The following is a 24,087-nucleotide window of genomic DNA, read 5'->3' on the forward strand; positions in this document are numbered from 1 at the left end:
ATAAGCAATGCACTACTACAGAGGTGACTGTGTAACCATGGCAGCAACATAAACAATGCAATTCTTCAGAGCTGGCTGTGTAACCATGGTAACAACATAAACAATGCACTATTACAGTGCTGACTGTGTAACCATGGCAACAACATAAACAATGCACTGTGCACTTTTACAGAGGTGACTGTGTAACCATGGCAACAAAATAAACAATGCACTACTAAAGAGGTGACTGTGTAACCATGGAAACAACATAAACAATGCACTACTACAGAGGTGACTGTGTAACAATGGCAAAAACATTAACAATGCACTGTGCACTTGTACAGAGGTAACTGTGTAACCATGGCAACAACATAAACAATGCACTACTAAAGAGGTGAATGTGTAACAATGGCAAAAACATTAACAATGCACTGTGCACTTGTACAGAGGTAACTGTGTAACCATGGCAACAACATAAACAATGCACTACTAAAGAGGTGAATGTGTAACCATGGCAACAACATAAACAATGCACTGCTACAGAGGTGATGGCGTAACCATGGCAACAACATAAACAATGCCCTTCTACAGAGTTGACTGTGTAACCATGGCAACAACATAAACAATGCCCTATTACAGAGTTGACTGTGTAACCATGGCAACAACATAAACAGTGCACTACTACAGAGTAGACTGTTTAACCATGGCAACAACATAAACAATATACTACTACAGATGTGACTGTGTAACCAGGGCAACAACATAAACAATGCGCTACTACAGAGGTGACTGTGTAACCATTTCAACAACATAAACAATGCACTACTACAGAGGTGACTGTGTAACCATGGCAACAACATAAACAATGCACTACTACAGAGGTGACTGTGTAACCATGGCAACAACATAAACAATGCACTACTACAGAGGTGACTGTGTAACCATGGCAACAACATAAACAATGCACTAGTATAGTGCTGACTGTGTAACCATAGCAACAACATAAACAATGCTCTTCTACAGAGGTGACTGTGTAACCATGGCAACAACGCAAGCAATGCACTACTACAGAGGTGACTGTGTAACCATGGCAACAACATAAACAATGCACTACTACAGAGGTGACTGTGTAACCATGGCAACAACATAAACAATGCAATTCTTCAGAGCTGACTGTGTAACCATGGTAACAACATAAACAATGCACTACTACAGTGCTGACTGTGTAACCATGGCAACAACATAAACAATGCACTGTGCACTTTTACAGAGGTGACTGTGTAACCATGGCAACAACATAAACAATGCCCTATTACAGAGTTGACTGTGTAACCATGGCAACAACATAAACAGTGCACTACTACAGAGTAGACTGTTTAACCATGGCAACAACATAAACAATACACTACTACAGATGTGACTGTGTAACCATTGCAAAAACATAAACAATGCGCTACTACAGAGGTGACTGTGTAACCATTTCAACAACATAAACAATGCACTACTACAGAGGTGACTGTGTAACCATGGCAACAACATAAACAATGCACTACTACAGAGGTGACTGTGTAACCATGGCAACAACATAAACAATGCACTACTACAGAGGTGACTGTGTAACCATGGCAACAACATGCTTTTCTTCAGAGGTGACTGTGTAACCATGGCAACAACACAAGCAATGCACTACTACAGAGGTGACTGTGTAACCATGGCAACAACATAAACAATGCACTACTACAGAGGTGACTGTGTAACCATGGCAACAACATAAACAATGCAATTCTTCAGAGCTGACTGTGTAACCATGGAAACAACATAAACAATGCACTACTACAGAGTTGAGTCTGTAACCATGGCAACAACATAAACAATGCACTGTGCACTTTTACAGAGGTGACTGTGTAACCATGGCAACAAAATAAACAATGCACTACTACAGTGGTGACTGTGTAACCATGGCAACAACGTAAAAAAAATGCACTCCTACAGAGTTGACTCTATAACCATGGCAACAACATAAACAATGCACTACTACAGAGTTGACTGTGTTACCATGGCAACAACATAAACAATGCACTAATAAAGAGGTGAATGTGTAACCATGGCAACAACATAAAATGCACTGTGCACTTGTACATGTGACTGTGTAACCATGGCAACAACATAAACAAAGCAATGCTACAGAGGTGACGGCGTAACCATGGCAACAACATAAACAATGCCCTTCTACAGAGTTGACTGTGTAACCATGGAAACAACATAAACAATGCACTACTATAGAGGTGTCTGTGTAACCATGGCAACAACATAAACAGTGTACTGTGCACTTTTACAGAGGTGACTGTGTAACCATGGCAACAACATAAACAATGCCCTATTACAGAGTTGACTGTGTAACCATGGCAACAACATAAACAGTGCACTACTACAGAGTAGACTGTTTAACCATGGCAACAACATAAACAATACACTACTACAGATGTGACTGTGTAACCATCGCATAAACAATGCGCTACTACAGACGTGACTGTGTAACCATTTCAACAACATAAACAATGCACTACTACAGAGGTGACTGTGTAACCATGGCAACAACATAAACAATGCACTACTACAGAGGTGACTGTGTAACCATGGCAACAACATAAACAATGCACTACTACAGAGGTGACTGTGTAACCATGGCAACAACATAAACAATGCACTAGTATAGTGCTGACTGTGTAACCATAGCAACAACATAAACAATGCTCTTCTACAGAGGTGACTGTGTAACCATGGCAACAACACAAGCAATGCACTACTACAGAGGTGACTGTGTAACCATGGCAACAACATAAACAATGCACTACTACAGAGGTGACTGTGTAACCATGGCAACAACATAAACAATGCAATTCTTCAGAGCTGACTGTGTAACCATGGAAACAACATAAACAATGCACTACTACAGTGTTGACTGTGTAACCATGGCAACAACATAAACAATGCACTACTACAGTGGTGACTGTGTAACCATGGCAACAACGTAAAAAAATGCACTCCTACAGAGTTGACTCTGTAACCATGGCAACAACATAAACAATGCACTACTACAGAGTTGACTGTGTTACCATGGCAACAACATAAACAATGCACTACTAAAGAGGTGAATGTGTAACCATGGCAACAACATAAAAATGCACTGTGCACTTGTACATGTGACTGTGTAACCATGGCAACAACATAAACAAAGCAATGCTACAGAGGTGACGGCGTAACCATGGCAACAACATAAACAATGCCCTTCTACAGAGTTGACTGTGTAACCATGGAAACAACATAAACAATGCACTACTATAGAGGTGTCTGTGTAACCATGGCAACAACATAAACAGTGTACTGTGCACTTGTACAGAGGTGACAGTGTAACCATGGCAAGAACATAAACAGTGCACTACTACAGAGTTGACTGTGTAACCATGGTAACAACATAAACAATGCACTACTACAGTGCTGACTGTGTAACCATGGCAACAACATAAACAATGCACTGTGCACTTTTACAGAGATGACTGTGTAACCATGGCAACAAAATAAACAATGCACTACTACAGAGGTGACTGTGTAACCATGGCAACAACATAAACAATGCACTCCTACAGAGTTGAGTCTGTAACCATGGCAACAACATAAACAATGCACTGTGCACTTTTACAGAGGTGACTGTGTAACCATGGCAACAACATAAACAATGCACTACTACAGTGGTGACTGTGTAACCATGGCAACAACGTAAAAAAATGCACTCCTACAGAGTTGACTCTGTAACCATGGCAACAACATAAACAATGCACTACTACAGAGTTGACTGTGTTACCATGGCAACAACATAAACAATGCACTACTAAAGAGGTGAATGTGTAACCATGGCAACAACATAAAAATGCACTGTGCACTTGTACATGTGACTGTGTAACCATGGCAACAACATAAACAAAGCAATGCTACAGAGGTGACGGCGTAACCATGGCAACAACATAAACAATGCCCTTCTACAGAGTTGACTGTGTAACCATGGAAACAACATAAACAATGCACTACTATAGAGGTGTCTGTGTAACCATGGCAACAACATAAACAGTGTACTGTGCACTTGTACAGAGGTGACAGTGTAACCATGGCAAGAACATAAACAGTGCACTACTACAGAGTTGACTGTGTAACCATGGCAACAACATAAACAATACACTACTACAGAGATGACTGTGTAACCATGGCAACAACATAAACAATGCAATTCTTCAGAGCTGACTGTGTAACCATGGTAACAACATAAACAATGCACTACTACAGTGCTGACTGTGTAACCATGGCAACAACATAAACAATGCACTGTGCACTTTTACAGAGATGACTGTGTAACCATGGCAACAAAATAAACAATGCACTACTACAGAGGTGACTGTGTAACCATGGCAACAACATAAACAATGCACTCCTACAGAGTTGAGTCTGTAACCATGGCAACAACATAAACAATGCACTACTACATAGTTTACTGTGTAACCATGGCAACAACATAAACAATGCACTAGTACAGTGCTAACTGTGTAACCAAAGCAACAACATAAACAATGCTCTTCTACAGAGTTGACTGTGTAACCATGGCAACAACATAAACAATTATCTACTACAGAGTTGACTGTGTAACCATGGCAACAACATAAACAATGCACTACTACAGAGGCGACTGTGTAAACATGGCAACTACATAAACAATGCACTACTACAGAGGTGACTGTGTAACCATGGCAACAACATAAACAATGCACTAGTATAGTGCTGACTGTGTAACCATAGCAACAACATAAACAATGCTCTTCTACAGAGGTGACTGTGTAACCATGGCAACAACACAAGCAATGCACTACTACAAAGGTGACTGTGTAACCATGGCAACAACATAAACAATGCACTACTACAGAGGTGACTGTCTAACCATGGCAACAACATAAACAATGCAATTCTTCAGAGCTGACTGTGTAACCATGGTAACAACATAAACAATGCACTACTACAGTGCTGACTGTGTAACCATGGCAATAACATAAACAATGCACTGTGCACTTTTACAGAGGTGACTGTGTAACCATGGCAACAACATAAACAATGCCCTATTACAGAGTTGACTGTGTAACCATGGCAACAACATAAACAGTGCACTACTACAGAGTAGACTGTTTAACCATGGCAACAACATAAACAATACACTACTACAGATGTGACTGTGTAACCATCGCAAAAACATAAACAATGCGCTACTACAGAGGTGACTGTGTAACCATTTTAACAACATAAACAATGCACTACTACAGAGGTGACTGTGTAACCATGGCGACAACATAAACAATGCACTACTACAGATGTGACTGTGTAACCATGGCAACAACATAAACAATGCACTACTACAGAGGTGACTGTGTAACCATGGCAACAACATAAACAATGCACTAGTATAGTGCTGACTGTGTAACCATAGCAACAACATAAACAATGCTCTTCTACAGAGGTGACTGTGTAACCATGGCAACAACACAAGCAATGCACTACTACAGAGGTGACTGTGTAACCATGGCAACAACATAAACAATGCACTTCTACAGAGGTGACTGTGTAACCATGGAAACAACATAAACAATGCACTACTACAGTGCTGACTGTGTAACCATGGCAACAACATAAACAATGCACTGTGCACTTTTACAGAGGTGACTGTGTAACCATGGCAACAAAATAAACAATGCACTACTACAGTGGTGACTGTGTAACCATGGCAACAACGTAAAAAAATGCACTCCTACAGAGTTGACTCTGTAACGATGGCAACAACATAAACAATGCACTACTACAGAGTTGACTGTGTTACCATGGCAACAACATAAACAATGCACTACTAAAGAGGTGAATGTGTAACCATGGCAACAACATAAAAATGCACTGTGCACTTGTACATGTGACTGTGTAACCATGGCAACAACATAAACAAAGCAATGCTACAAAGGTGACGGCGTAACCATGGCAACAACATAAACAATGCCCTTCTACAGAGTTGACTGTGTAACCATGGAAACAACATAAACAATGCACTACTATAGAGGTGTCTCTGTAACCATGGCAACAACATAAACAGTGTACTGTGCACTTGTACAGAGGTGACAGTGTAACCATGGCAAGAACATAAACAGTGCACTACTACAGAGTTGACTGTGTAACCATGGCAACAACATAAACAATACACTACTACAGAGGTGACTGTGTAACCATGGCAACAACATAAACAATACACTACTACAGATGTGACTGTGTAACCATGGCAACAACATAAACAATGCACTACTACAGAGCTGACTGTGTAACCATGGCAACAACATAAACAATGCAATTCTTCAGAGCTGGCTGTGTAACCATGGTAACAACATAAACAATGCACTATTACAGTGCTGACTGTGTAACCATGGCAACAACATAAACAATGCACTGTGCACTTTTACAGAGGTGACTGTGTAACCATGGCAACAAAATAAACAATGCACTACTAAAGAGGTGACTGTGTAACCATGGAAACAACATAAACAATGCACTACTACAGAGGTGACTGTGTAACAATGGCAAAAACATTAACAATGCACTGTGCACTTGTACAGAGGTAACTGTGTAACCATGGCAACAACATAAACAATGCACTACTAAAGAGGTGAATGTGTAACAATGGCAAAAACATTAACAATGCACTGTGCACTTGTACAGAGGTAACTGTGTAACCATGGCAACAACATAAACAATGCACTACTAAAGAGGTGAATGTGTAACCATGGCAACAACATAAACAATGCACTGCTACAGAGGTGATGGCGTAACCATGGCAACAACATAAACAATGCCCTTCTACAGAGTTGACTGTGTAACCATGGCAACAACATAAACAATGCCCTATTACAGAGTTGACTGTGTAACCATGGCAACAACATAAACAGTGCACTACTACAGAGTAGACTGTTTAACCATGGCAACAACATAAACAATATACTACTACAGATGTGACTGTGTAACCAGGGCAACAACATAAACAATGCGCTACTACAGAGGTGACTGTGTAACCATTTCAACAACATAAACAATGCACTACTACAGAGGTGACTGTGTAACCATGGCAACAACATAAACAATGCACTACTACAGAGGTGACTGTGTAACCATGGCAACAACATAAACAATGCACTACTACAGAGGTGACTGTGTAACCATGGCAACAACATAAACAATGCACTAGTATAGTGCTGACTGTGTAACCATAGCAACAACATAAACAATGCTCTTCTACAGAGGTGACTGTGTAACCATGGCAACAACGCAAGCAATGCACTACTACAGAGGTGACTGTGTAACCATGGCAACAACATAAACAATGCACTACTACAGAGGTGACTGTGTAACCATGGCAACAACATAAACAATGCAATTCTTCAGAGCTGACTGTGTAACCATGGTAACAACATAAACAATGCACTACTACAGTGCTGACTGTGTAACCATGGCAACAACATAAACAATGCACTGTGCACTTTTACAGAGGTGACTGTGTAACCATGGCAACAACATAAACAATGCCCTATTACAGAGTTGACTGTGTAACCATGGCAACAACATAAACAGTGCACTACTACAGAGTAGACTGTTTAACCATGGCAACAACATAAACAATACACTACTACAGATGTGACTGTGTAACCATTGCAAAAACATAAACAATGCGCTACTACAGAGGTGACTGTGTAACCATTTCAACAACATAAACAATGCACTACTACAGAGGTGACTGTGTAACCATGGCAACAACATAAACAATGCACTACTACAGAGGTGACTGTGTAACCATGGCAACAACATAAACAATGCACTACTACAGAGGTGACTGTGTAACCATGGCAACAACATGCTTTTCTTCAGAGGTGACTGTGTAACCATGGCAACAACACAAGCAATGCACTACTACAGAGGTGACTGTGTAACCATGGCAACAACATAAACAATGCACTACTACAGAGGTGACTGTGTAACCATGGCAACAACATAAACAATGCAATTCTTCAGAGCTGACTGTGTAACCATGGAAACAACATAAACAATGCACTACTACAGAGTTGAGTCTGTAACCATGGCAACAACATAAACAATGCACTGTGCACTTTTACAGAGGTGACTGTGTAACCATGGCAACAAAATAAACAATGCACTACTACAGTGGTGACTGTGTAACCATGGCAACAACGTAAAAAAAATGCACTCCTACAGAGTTGACTCTATAACCATGGCAACAACATAAACAATGCACTACTACAGAGTTGACTGTGTTACCATGGCAACAACATAAACAATGCACTAATAAAGAGGTGAATGTGTAACCATGGCAACAACATAAAATGCACTGTGCACTTGTACATGTGACTGTGTAACCATGGCAACAACATAAACAAAGCAATGCTACAGAGGTGACGGCGTAACCATGGCAACAACATAAACAATGCCCTTCTACAGAGTTGACTGTGTAACCATGGAAACAACATAAACAATGCACTACTATAGAGGTGTCTGTGTAACCATGGCAACAACATAAACAGTGTACTGTGCACTTTTACAGAGGTGACTGTGTAACCATGGCAACAACATAAACAATGCCCTATTACAGAGTTGACTGTGTAACCATGGCAACAACATAAACAGTGCACTACTACAGAGTAGACTGTTTAACCATGGCAACAACATAAACAATACACTACTACAGATGTGACTGTGTAACCATCGCATAAACAATGCGCTACTACAGACGTGACTGTGTAACCATTTCAACAACATAAACAATGCACTACTACAGAGGTGACTGTGTAACCATGGCAACAACATAAACAATGCACTACTACAGAGGTGACTGTGTAACCATGGCAACAACATAAACAATGCACTACTACAGAGGTGACTGTGTAACCATGGCAACAACATAAACAATGCACTAGTATAGTGCTGACTGTGTAACCATAGCAACAACATAAACAATGCTCTTCTACAGAGGTGACTGTGTAACCATGGCAACAACACAAGCAATGCACTACTACAGAGGTGACTGTGTAACCATGGCAACAACATAAACAATGCACTACTACAGAGGTGACTGTGTAACCATGGCAACAACATAAACAATGCAATTCTTCAGAGCTGACTGTGTAACCATGGAAACAACATAAACAATGCACTACTACAGTGTTGACTGTGTAACCATGGCAACAACATAAACAATGCACTACTACAGTGGTGACTGTGTAACCATGGCAACAACGTAAAAAAATGCACTCCTACAGAGTTGACTCTGTAACCATGGCAACAACATAAACAATGCACTACTACAGAGTTGACTGTGTTACCATGGCAACAACATAAACAATGCACTACTAAAGAGGTGAATGTGTAACCATGGCAACAACATAAAAATGCACTGTGCACTTGTACATGTGACTGTGTAACCATGGCAACAACATAAACAAAGCAATGCTACAGAGGTGACGGCGTAACCATGGCAACAACATAAACAATGCCCTTCTACAGAGTTGACTGTGTAACCATGGAAACAACATAAACAATGCACTACTATAGAGGTGTCTGTGTAACCATGGCAACAACATAAACAGTGTACTGTGCACTTGTACAGAGGTGACAGTGTAACCATGGCAAGAACATAAACAGTGCACTACTACAGAGTTGACTGTGTAACCATGGTAACAACATAAACAATGCACTACTACAGTGCTGACTGTGTAACCATGGCAACAACATAAACAATGCACTGTGCACTTTTACAGAGATGACTGTGTAACCATGGCAACAAAATAAACAATGCACTACTACAGAGGTGACTGTGTAACCATGGCAACAACATAAACAATGCACTCCTACAGAGTTGAGTCTGTAACCATGGCAACAACATAAACAATGCACTGTGCACTTTTACAGAGGTGACTGTGTAACCATGGCAACAACATAAACAATGCACTACTACAGTGGTGACTGTGTAACCATGGCAACAACGTAAAAAAATGCACTCCTACAGAGTTGACTCTGTAACCATGGCAACAACATAAACAATGCACTACTACAGAGTTGACTGTGTTACCATGGCAACAACATAAACAATGCACTACTAAAGAGGTGAATGTGTAACCATGGCAACAACATAAAAATGCACTGTGCACTTGTACATGTGACTGTGTAACCATGGCAACAACATAAACAAAGCAATGCTACAGAGGTGACGGCGTAACCATGGCAACAACATAAACAATGCCCTTCTACAGAGTTGACTGTGTAACCATGGAAACAACATAAACAATGCACTACTATAGAGGTGTCTGTGTAACCATGGCAACAACATAAACAGTGTACTGTGCACTTGTACAGAGGTGACAGTGTAACCATGGCAAGAACATAAACAGTGCACTACTACAGAGTTGACTGTGTAACCATGGCAACAACATAAACAATACACTACTACAGAGATGACTGTGTAACCATGGCAACAACATAAACAATGCAATTCTTCAGAGCTGACTGTGTAACCATGGTAACAACATAAACAATGCACTACTACAGTGCTGACTGTGTAACCATGGCAACAACATAAACAATGCACTGTGCACTTTTACAGAGATGACTGTGTAACCATGGCAACAAAATAAACAATGCACTACTACAGAGGTGACTGTGTAACCATGGCAACAACATAAACAATGCACTCCTACAGAGTTGAGTCTGTAACCATGGCAACAACATAAACAATGCACTACTACATAGTTTACTGTGTAACCATGGCAACAACATAAACAATGCACTAGTACAGTGCTAACTGTGTAACCAAAGCAACAACATAAACAATGCTCTTCTACAGAGTTGACTGTGTAACCATGGCAACAACATAAACAATTATCTACTACAGAGTTGACTGTGTAACCATGGCAACAACATAAACAATGCACTACTACAGAGGCGACTGTGTAAACATGGCAACTACATAAACAATGCACTACTACAGAGGTGACTGTGTAACCATGGCAACAACATAAACAATGCACTAGTATAGTGCTGACTGTGTAACCATAGCAACAACATAAACAATGCTCTTCTACAGAGGTGACTGTGTAACCATGGCAACAACACAAGCAATGCACTACTACAAAGGTGACTGTGTAACCATGGCAACAACATAAACAATGCACTACTACAGAGGTGACTGTCTAACCATGGCAACAACATAAACAATGCAATTCTTCAGAGCTGACTGTGTAACCATGGTAACAACATAAACAATGCACTACTACAGTGCTGACTGTGTAACCATGGCAATAACATAAACAATGCACTGTGCACTTTTACAGAGGTGACTGTGTAACCATGGCAACAACATAAACAATGCCCTATTACAGAGTTGACTGTGTAACCATGGCAACAACATAAACAGTGCACTACTACAGAGTAGACTGTTTAACCATGGCAACAACATAAACAATACACTACTACAGATGTGACTGTGTAACCATCGCAAAAACATAAACAATGCGCTACTACAGAGGTGACTGTGTAACCATTTTAACAACATAAACAATGCACTACTACAGAGGTGACTGTGTAACCATGGCGACAACATAAACAATGCACTACTACAGATGTGACTGTGTAACCATGGCAACAACATAAACAATGCACTACTACAGAGGTGACTGTGTAACCATGGCAACAACATAAACAATGCACTAGTATAGTGCTGACTGTGTAACCATGGAAACAACATAAACAATGCACTACTACAGAGGTGACTGTGTAACAATGGCAAAAACATTAACAATGCACTGTGCACTTGTACAGAGGTAACTGTGTAACCATGGCAACAACATAAACAATGCACTACTAAAGAGGTGAATGTGTAACAATGGCAAAAACATTAACAATGCACTGTGCACTTGTACAGAGGTAACTGTGTAACCATGGCAACAACATAAACAATGCACTACTAAAGAGGTGAATGTGTAACCATGGCAACAACATAAACAATGCACTGCTACAGAGGTGATGGCGTAACCATGGCAACAACATAAACAATGCCCTTCTACAGAGTTGACTGTGTAACCATGGCAACAACATAAACAATGCCCTATTACAGAGTTGACTGTGTAACCATGGCAACAACATAAACAGTGCACTACTACAGAGTAGACTGTTTAACCATGGCAACAACATAAACAATATACTACTACAGATGTGACTGTGTAACCAGGGCAACAACATAAACAATGCGCTACTACAGAGGTGACTGTGTAACCATTTCAACAACATAAACAATGCACTACTACAGAGGTGACTGTGTAACCATGGCAACAACATAAACAATGCACTACTACAGAGGTGACTGTGTAACCATGGCAACAACATAAACAATGCACTACTACAGAGGTGACTGTGTAACCATGGCAACAACATAAACAATGCACTAGTATAGTGCTGACTGTGTAACCATAGCAACAACATAAACAATGCTCTTCTACAGAGGTGACTGTGTAACCATGGCAACAACGCAAGCAATGCACTACTACAGAGGTGACTGTGTAACCATGGCAACAACATAAACAATGCACTACTACAGAGGTGACTGTGTAACCATGGCAACAACATAAACAATGCAATTCTTCAGAGCTGACTGTGTAACCATGGTAACAACATAAACAATGCACTACTACAGTGCTGACTGTGTAACCATGGCAACAACATAAACAATGCACTGTGCACTTTTACAGAGGTGACTGTGTAACCATGGCAACAACATAAACAATGCCCTATTACAGAGTTGACTGTGTAACCATGGCAACAACATAAACAGTGCACTACTACAGAGTAGACTGTTTAACCATGGCAACAACATAAACAATACACTACTACAGATGTGACTGTGTAACCATTGCAAAAACATAAACAATGCGCTACTACAGAGGTGACTGTGTAACCATTTCAACAACATAAACAATGCACTACTACAGAGGTGACTGTGTAACCATGGCAACAACATAAACAATGCACTACTACAGAGGTGACTGTGTAACCATGGCAACAACATAAACAATGCACTACTACAGAGGTGACTGTGTAACCATGGCAACAACATGCTTTTCTTCAGAGGTGACTGTGTAACCATGGCAACAACACAAGCAATGCACTACTACAGAGGTGACTGTGTAACCATGGCAACAACATAAACAATGCACTACTACAGAGGTGACTGTGTAACCATGGCAACAACATAAACAATGCAATTCTTCAGAGCTGACTGTGTAACCATGGAAACAACATAAACAATGCACTACTACAGAGTTGAGTCTGTAACCATGGCAACAACATAAACAATGCACTGTGCACTTTTACAGAGGTGACTGTGTAACCATGGCAACAAAATAAACAATGCACTACTACAGTGGTGACTGTGTAACCATGGCAACAACGTAAAAAAAATGCACTCCTACAGAGTTGACTCTATAACCATGGCAACAACATAAACAATGCACTACTACAGAGTTGACTGTGTTACCATGGCAACAACATAAACAATGCACTAATAAAGAGGTGAATGTGTAACCATGGCAACAACATAAAATGCACTGTGCACTTGTACATGTGACTGTGTAACCATGGCAACAACATAAACAAAGCAATGCTACAGAGGTGACGGCGTAACCATGGCAACAACATAAACAATGCCCTTCTACAGAGTTGACTGTGTAACCATGGAAACAACATAAACAATGCACTACTATAGAGGTGTCTGTGTAACCATGGCAACAACATAAACAGTGTACTGTGCACTTTTACAGAGGTGACTGTGTAACCATGGCAACAACATAAACAATGCCCTATTACAGAGTTGACTGTGTAACCATGGCAACAACATAAACAGTGCACTACTACAGAGTAGACTGTTTAACCATGGCAACAACATAAACAATACACTACTACAGATGTGACTGTGTAACCATCGCATAAACAATGCGCTACTACAGACGTGACTGTGTAACCATTTCAACAACATAAACAATGCACTACTACAGAGGTGACTGTGTAACCATGGCAACAACATAAACAATGCACTACTACAGAGGTGACTGTGTAACCATGGCAACAACATAAACAATGCACTACTACAGAGGTGACTGTGTAACCATGGCAACAACATAAACAATGCACTAGTATAGTGCTGACTGTGTAACCATAGCAACAACATAAACAATGCTCTTCTACAGAGGTGACTGTGTAACCATGGCAACAACACAAGCAATGCACTACTACAGAGGTGACTGTGTAACCATGGCAACAACATAAACAATGCACTACTACAGAGGTGACTGTGTAACCATGGCAACAACATAAACAATGCAATTCTTCAGAGCTGACTGTGTAACCATGGAAACAACATAAACAATGCACTACTACAGTGTTGACTGTGTAACCATGGCAACAACATAAACAATGCACTACTACAGTGGTGACTGTGTAACCATGGCAACAACGTAAAAAAATGCACTCCTACAGAGTTGACTCTGTAACCATGGCAACAACATAAACAATGCACTACTACAGAGTTGACTGTGTTACCATGGCAACAACATAAACAATGCACTACTAAAGAGGTGAATGTGTAACCATGGCAACAACATAAAAATGCACTGTGCACTTGTACATGTGACTGTGTAACCATGGCAACAACATAAACAAAGCAATGCTACAGAGGTGACGGCGTAACCATGGCAACAACATAAACAATGCCCTTCTACAGAGTTGACTGTGTAACCATGGAAACAACATAAACAATGCACTACTATAGAGGTGTCTGTGTAACCATGGCAACAACATAAACAGTGTACTGTGCACTTGTACAGAGGTGACAGTGTAACCATGGCAAGAACATAAACAGTGCACTACTACAGAGTTGACTGTGTAACCATGGTAACAACATAAACAATGCACTACTACAGTGCTGACTGTGTAACCATGGCAACAACATAAACAATGCACTGTGCACTTTTACAGAGATGACTGTGTAACCATGGCAACAAAATAAACAATGCACTACTACAGAGGTGACTGTGTAACCATGGCAACAACATAAACAATGCACTCCTACAGAGTTGAGTCTGTAACCATGGCAACAACATAAACAATGCACTGTGCACTTTTACAGAGGTGACTGTGTAACCATGGCAACAACATAAACAATGCACTACTACAGTGGTGACTGTGTAACCATGGCAACAACGTAAAAAAATGCACTCCTACAGAGTTGACTCTGTAACCATGGCAACAACATAAACAATGCACTACTACAGAGTTGACTGTGTTACCATGGCAACAACATAAACAATGCACTACTAAAGAGGTGAATGTGTAACCATGGCAACAACATAAAAATGCACTGTGCACTTGTACATGTGACTGTGTAACCATGGCAACAACATAAACAAAGCAATGCTACAGAGGTGACGGCGTAACCATGGCAACAACATAAACAATGCCCTTCTACAGAGTTGACTGTGTAACCATGGAAACAACATAAACAATGCACTACTATAGAGGTGTCTGTGTAACCATGGCAACAACATAAACAGTGTACTGTGCACTTGTACAGAGGTGACAGTGTAACCATGGCAAGAACATAAACAGTGCACTACTACAGAGTTGACTGTGTAACCATGGCAACAACATAAACAATACACTACTACAGAGATGACTGTGTAACCATGGCAACAACATAAACAATGCAATTCTTCAGAGCTGACTGTGTAACCATGGTAACAACATAAACAATGCACTACTACAGTGCTGACTGTGTAACCATGGCAACAACATAAACAATGCACTGTGCACTTTTACAGAGATGACTGTGTAACCATGGCAACAAAATAAACAATGCACTACTACAGAGGTGACTGTGTAACCATGGCAACAACATAAACAATGCACTCCTACAGAGTTGAGTCTGTAACCATGGCAACAACATAAACAATGCACTACTACATAGTTTACTGTGTAACCATGGCAACAACATAAACAATGCACTAGTACAGTGCTAACTGTGTAACCAAAGCAACAACATAAACAATGCTCTTCTACAGAGTTGACTGTGTAACCATGGCAACAACATAAACAATTATCTACTACAGAGTTGACTGTGTAACCATGGCAACAACATAAACAATGCACTACTACAGAGGCGACTGTGTAAACATGGCAACTACATAAACAATGCACTACTACAGAGGTGACTGTGTAACCATGGCAACAACATAAACAATGCACTAGTATAGTGCTGACTGTGTAACCATAGCAACAACATAAACAATGCTCTTCTACAGAGGTGACTGTGTAACCATGGCAACAACACAAGCAATGCACTACTACAAAGGTGACTGTGTAACCATGGCAACAACATAAACAATGCACTACTACAGAGGTGACTGTCTAACCATGGCAACAACATAAACAATGCAATTCTTCAGAGCTGACTGTGTAACCATGGTAACAACATAAACAATGCACTACTACAGTGCTGACTGTGTAACCATGGCAATAACATAAACAATGCACTGTGCACTTTTACAGAGGTGACTGTGTAACCATGGCAACAACATAAACAATGCCCTATTACAGAGTTGACTGTGTAACCATGGCAACAACATAAACAGTGCACTACTACAGAGTAGACTGTTTAACCATGGCAACAACATAAACAATACACTACTACAGATGTGACTGTGTAACCATCGCAAAAACATAAACAATGCGCTACTACAGAGGTGACTGTGTAACCATTTTAACAACATAAACAATGCACTACTACAGAGGTGACTGTGTAACCATGGCGACAACATAAACAATGCACTACTACAGATGTGACTGTGTAACCATGGCAACAACATAAACAATGCACTACTACAGAGGTGACTGTGTAACCATGGCAACAACATAAACAATGCACTAGTATAGTGCTGACTGTGTAACCATAGCAACAACATAAACAATGCTCTTCTACAGAGGTGACTGTGTAACCATGGCAACAACACAAGCAATGCACTACTACAGAGGTGACTGTGTAACCATGGCAACAACATAAACAATGCACTTCTACAGAGGTGACTGTGTAACCATGGAAACAACATAAACAATGCACTACTACAGTGCTGACTGTGTAACCATGGCAACAACATAAACAATGCACTGTGCACTTTTACAGAGGTGACTGTGTAACCATGGCAACAAAATAAACAATGCACTACTACAGTGGTGACTGTGTAACCATGGCAACAACGTAAAAAAATGCACTCCTACAGAGTTGACTCTGTAACGATGGCAACAACATAAACAATGCACTACTACAGAGTTGACTGTGTTACCATGGCAACAACATAAACAATGCACTACTAAAGAGGTGAATGTGTAACCATGGCAACAACATAAAAATGCACTGTGCACTTGTACATGTGACTGTGTAACCATGGCAACAACATAAACAAAGCAATGCTACAAAGGTGACGGCGTAACCATGGCAACAACATAAACAATGCCCTTCTACAGAGTTGACTGTGTAACCATGGAAACAACATAAACAATGCACTACTATAGAGGTGTCTCTGTAACCATGGCAACAACATAAACAGTGTACTGTGCACTTGTACAGAGGTGACAGTGTAACCATGGCAAGAACATAAACAGTGCACTACTACAGAGTTGACTGTGTAACCATGGCAACAACATAAACAATACACTACTACAGAGGTGACTGTGTAACCATGGCAACAACATAAACAATGCAATTCTTCAGAGCTGACTGTGTAACCATGGTAACAACATAAACAATGCACTACTACAGTGCTGACTGTGTAACCATGGCAACAACATAAACAATGCACTGTGCACTTTTACAGAGATGAGTGTGTAACCATGGCAACAAAATAAACAATGCACTACTACAGAGGTGACTGTGTAACCATGGCAACAACATAAACAATGCACTCCTACAGAGTTGAGTCTGTAACCATGGCAACAACATAAACAATGCACTACTACAGAGTTGACTGTGTAACCATGGCAACAACATAGACAATGCACTACTACAGAGGTGACTGTGTAACCATGGCAACAACATAAACAATGCACTACTACATAGTTTACTGTGTAACCATGGCAACAACATAAACAATGCACTAGTACAGTGCTAACTGTGTAACCAAAGCAACAACATAAACAATGCTCTTCTACAGAGTTGACTGTGTAACCATGGCAACAACTTAAACAATTATCTACTACAGAGTTGACTGTGTAACCATGGCAACAACATAAACAATGCACTACTACAGAGGTGACTGTGTAAACATGGCAACTACATAAACAATGCACTACTACAGAGTTGACTGTGTAACCATGGCAACAACATAAACAATGCACTACTACACATGTGACTGTGTAACCATGGCAACAACATAAACAATGCACTACTACAGAGTTGACTGTGTAACCATGGCAACAACATGAACAATGCACTAATACAGATGTGACTGTGTAACCATGGTAACAACATAAACAATGCACTACTACAGATGTGACTGTGTAACCATGGCAACAAAATAAACAATGCACTTCTACAGAGCTGAATGTGTAACCATGGCAACAACATAAACAATGCACTACTACAGAGTTGACTGTGTAACCATGGCAACAACATGAACAATGCACTAATACAGATGTGACTGTGTAACCATGGTAACAACATAAACAATGCACTACTACAGAGGTGACTGTGTAACCATGGCAACAAAATAAACAATGCACTTCTACAGAGCTGAATGTGTAACCATGGCAATAACATAAACAATGCACTACTACAGTGCTGACTGTGTAACCATGGCAACAACATAAACAATGCACTGTGCACTTTTACAGAGGTGACTGTGAAACCATGGCAACAACATAACCAAAGCACTACTACAGAGGTGACTGTGTAACTATGGCAATAACATAAACCATGCACTGTGCACTTGAACAGAGGTGATTTTGTAACCATGGCAACAACATAAACAATGCACTGCTACAGAGGTGACTGCGTAACCATGGCAACAACATAAACAGTACCCTTCTACAGAGTTGACTGTGTAACCATGGCAACAAAATAAACAATGCACTGCTACAGAGGTGACTGTGTAACCATGGCAACAACATAAACAATATACTACTACAGAGTTGACTGTGTAACCATGGCAACAACATAAACAATGCACTACTACAGAGTGGACTGTGTAACCATGGCAACAACATAAACAATGCACTAGTACAGTGCTGACTGTGTAACCATAGCAACAACATAAACAATGCCCTTCTACAGAGTTGACTGTGTAACCATGGCAACAACATAAACAATGCACTACTACAGTGGTGACTGTGTAACCATGGCAACAACATAAACAATGCACTACTACAGAGTTGACTGTGGAACTATGGCAACAACATAAACAATGCACTACTACAGAGTTGACTGTGGAACCATGGCAACACCATAAACAATGCACTACTACAGACGTGACTGTGTATCCATGGCAACACCATAAACAATGCACTACTACAGAGGTGACTGTGTACCCATGGCAACAACATAAACAATGCACTGTGCACTTGTACAGTTGTGACTGTGTAACCATGGGAACAACATAAACAATGCACAACTACAGAGCTGACTGTGTAACCATGGCAACAACATAAACAATGCACGTCAAGGGATTACTTGATATGTATTCCGCGTCTGATCGCTACGCTTCGGGATCGTTTTCTGCGTCCCCTCACTGGGCTCGCTGCGCTCACCACGCTTCGAGCTCGATGTCTTGCTGCGCTCGCCACACTGTGTAAAATCAACTCCACGCGGACGTGGATAGTGGGGGTATGAACAGGTCGGGAGGACACTGACTTAGATATTGGGGTGTGCAAGCATAGAATAGCATGCAAATCGGCAGGAAATTGCGGAAAATCGGCTGAAAATTGGCCGCGAAATCGCATTGCGGATCGAATCAGCCACAATTTGGCCACTAAATTGGCCGCTAAATATCGTATGCTATTTCGATAAAATCTGGCGCCGTGACAATACACCAAGTACCAAAAGAAAAAAATTAATAATTGTACAAAATGGCCTGGGGTTCCCCCCCCCCCCCCCACAGCCGTAACCAGCCCCGGGCTCAAAGAGCCAGTCCTGGTTTAAAAAAATCATGGGGTGAACTGAGTAGGGGTCCCCTGTATTTTTAAAAAACAGCACCAGGCCAGTCCTGGTTCTCAAAATACAGGGGACAAAATGAGTAGGGGTCCCCTATATTTCGGCAACCAGCACCAGGCACAACCAGCCAGCAGGGTAATGTCCAAGCCGAGGGGAGAGACTTTGTATACAAGTCACCCCGGCCAAAGCATTAACCCCCTGACTGGTCAGCCCGGGCCGGGACCCTGGGGAAGTGAGGACCCCAAAAAATTAAGGGGTCCTCCCCTCCAGAGTTACCCCTGCCTGGGCTGAAGCCCAGAGCTGTCCCCGGTACCCCTTGCCTGTGGTCACTTTGCTGATGTTTGTGTTAAAAAAAAGATAAACCTATTGGGTTCTGTTGTGGAACTATGAGTCCTAGCAAGCCTGGACTGCATACTGGGACTTGGAGAACCACAAGTCCCAGCATGTGGCCCATTATTGGGCTTGCAGAACTAATAGGCAAATAAAGACACAAATTCACCAGAAAATTTTAACTTTATTTCATCCATAGCCCATACATACAGATACCTACATATTGACCCAAAGCTTTGGTACTCTTGTCCTGTAGAATCCATATGGGGTACTCACCTACATCTTGACTCAGGTCCTGAGGTCGAGAGCAGCTGCATATCTACTCCTCCATTGACTAATGATAACACTTTGCACACTCTTCCCCTTACACAGCTCTAGCAGTTGACCCTAAGGGTGTCATAGGAACAGACAAACTTTTGCCTCTAGGGAGTCACGATAAGTGCCATTGATTTTATTTTCTTTATGAGCTCTTTAATACCCCTTTCACGTCTCAACTAATTACCGGGTACAAGCCGGTTTCTTGCCAGTTTTACCCGATAATTAGTGCAATGTGAAAGTGGTTACCTGGTCCCGCAAACGGGTAGCAACACAGCAATACGAACCAGTAAAAAAAGAAGGGTTGTTACCGGTTCATTGCAGTGTGAATGTGTTAAATGGGTCAAGCAACCCGTTTCCCATTCACAATATGGAGGAGGCTGTGCTTGGAGCAGCGCCTGCTTTAAGCGATGCCTCCTCCCCCACCCCCGATGACACGCATACTCCCCGCCGTGCCCCCGGATGACGTCAGCAAACCGGCAATAATGCTGGTTCGCTGAGGGGATGTGAACATCCCAAAATGCAGTGTCGTGCCGGGACTAAACCGTATCAAAGTCCCTGTGCGACCCTGCATTTTGCAATGTGTAAGTAGTATTGTATGCGGCTCAGTGTGCACAACTGTTGTTTCCAGTTTTTATCTACTTATTAAATATTATTGTGAAGATAATCCAATCATGTAATATACCCATTTCAGCACTGCTTACCTGTTTGTGTGATTTGAGCTGCCAGTAATACAACAGGAAGTGTTTAAAAAATGACGCTCCTCCTTTTATAAATGCATTAAGATACAGTATTTCACCAATCATGTGAAAGAACTATTTTTAAATGTATACACTTTCAGAAGAGAAAAAATGCTTTCTCTCACAATCCTTACAACACATAAATATTGGTTATATCACCTGAAATAAATTCAGTCCTCTCCCCATTTGCATGCAGTATAATTGTATAGGATGTCAAATATATATATTTATATTAATTGTATATAATTGTATAAATCTATATTTAGGGGGTTGTTCTGGTTTAAACGGAGGAACGATGGTGTGCGTCTGCGCATGTGCATTTCTGTGAATGCATCCTACACGGTGAGTGGTGGGCAGAGAAGGACGGGGAGTGGTGGGCAGCACCATTACCATATGGGATCACCCAGAGTTTCATGGGTGTCCCCATGAGAACGCTGGGCATTATCATGGTAATGAAGCTGTGATGCGGAGGTGGGGGGGGTGGCAGCCCATTTCCATCCAAGCGTGCACGCATATGTAAGTGACATGAAAGTAACCTTTATATGCATGCACCTTCCACATCTTTCGATGGTCGGCAACCATCGAAAGATGTGGCTGTTCCCTGAAGCATGCAAATTGATGTTTATGTTAACCATCCATTCGCAGCTGGTGCGGGCGAACCCGCACTGCAAGTGGGGTGGAGGGCCGGGCCTTCACCGGGTGGGGTTTGGTGGACTTGCAAGGCTGCAAATTTTCAGCCTTGCGATTCAAACAGAATAAGGGCCTTTATTTCAATATCATCTCATTGCATTAGTAACTTGTTTTCCTCCAGCTAACTGATCAAATCCAAATGTTCTTCATAAAACAATAGGATGTGCTATAGAATTTTTCATAACCTTCAGTTCCTTCTAGGATAAGTTATGCACACATTTCAAAACTGATCATGGGATATAAATAGCTGTACGGGCCAATAGTTATACACACTTTTAAATGTTTTGAGCCAAGAATGGAAATCGTATTTAAAAAGAGCATACATAGTCATGGGTGAACACAATGGGGGAAATTTACTAAAGGAAATTTGTAAAAAAATAGGTGTATTTGTATCCAGAAATACACTTATTTTTGACATTTGCTATCCCGAAAATACGGCAATTCGTAGTCGTATTGATGTGCTATCAAAACAAATACGAATTGCCGTATTTTCAGGATAGTAAATGTCAAAAATAAGTGTATTTCTGGATACAAATACACCTATTTTTTACAAATCTCCTTTAGTAAATTTCCCCAATGTGACGTATCAGAGAGCAATGGTAGGAGTGTCTATAGAACATATACTCTATTTGATTGTAACAACCATACCCAGGGCAGAGTGGTCGTGTATATTGCCATCTGACACTGGGAGCTGTGTGACCTGAAGATGTCTCAGGATTTGGTATGGTTTTAAATAAATAAGAATCATTGGAGAATTGTACTCTATCTAAATTTCTTTCATCAGCATCACACTGGCAGCATGGAAATAAAGGTAATTTCCACAAGGACAATAGAGAAAAGATAATAATTGTGCATAATTACTGGAACAAACACAAGTTTAATAATACTATACAGTACATCACACTTATAAATTGAATAAGGTTGAGAAAGCATGATTGAAAAACCCAAGGGGCAAAGCAGCTATGCATTGGAAACCACTATCACCAGCAACCTGTATTAGTCTATACCAGAAACAGGAAAGGAAGAATCCCTTTATCAGAAGCTTGCCTCAGCCCGGGTAAGTGTCCACAAGTCACACTTAATGCATTTCAGATGCTTTGTCCTTCATCAGAAGTGTGATACAAAATGAACAAGGAAGTACCTTTATACCAAACCAAATTAAAACAAATCTGCCCACAAATCTATGCCAAAATCCATTTTCTGGATATAAAGTCCATACAGTATAAAGAAATGGAACTTCCACTCCTGGCTCCCTTTTTGTTATAGAAAAAAGAGCGCTAATAATTATATGTCAATGAAATATGGACAATGAGTGGTACCTGTAAAGTAAAAGTTATTTAAAACAATGTTTACACCCTTTTGGGGAAAAGTTGGTATTTAAAAACAGATTTATAGATCCGGTATGTCTGCCCCTATCTTACCCTGCTTGAGCTCCGTGCTGTACTTCCGGGTGGCTTTAGATGTGAATTGCCAATGCTTAGCGGTGATGGAGAACTCCATTTGCCAGAAGTCCTTCAGTGCAGAGACTGGCTGGTCCACACATCCGTAGCAGCTGCTATGCTGATTCTCCATCTCAGCTGATAACCGGAAGGTGCCGGAAGTTGAACGGCGGTTCTCTCGGGTGGCTCAGAACGGTCAGTGGGGGCAGCATGC

General features: G+C 40.9%; 1 protein-coding gene across 1 annotated transcript in view; it reads right to left on the reverse strand.

The window, feature by feature from the left end:
* LOC146021199 (uncharacterized) overlaps positions 1-24,006 on the reverse strand; it is a 174,338-nt gene extending 150,332 nt beyond the window's left edge. Inside the window, exon 1 of the mRNA XM_083154995.1 lies at positions 23,856-24,006. Within this exon, the coding sequence (XP_083011121.1) occupies positions 23,856-24,006 (151 nt within the window). The remainder of the gene's footprint in view (positions 1-23,855) is intronic.
* Between the last annotated feature and the right edge of the window lie 81 nt (positions 24,007-24,087).

The sequence above is a fragment of the Crinia signifera genome, chromosome 7, assembly GCF_055691185.1.
Source record: "Crinia signifera chromosome 7, ASM5569118v1, whole genome shotgun sequence".
NCBI lineage: Eukaryota > Metazoa > Chordata > Amphibia > Anura > Myobatrachidae > Crinia > Crinia signifera.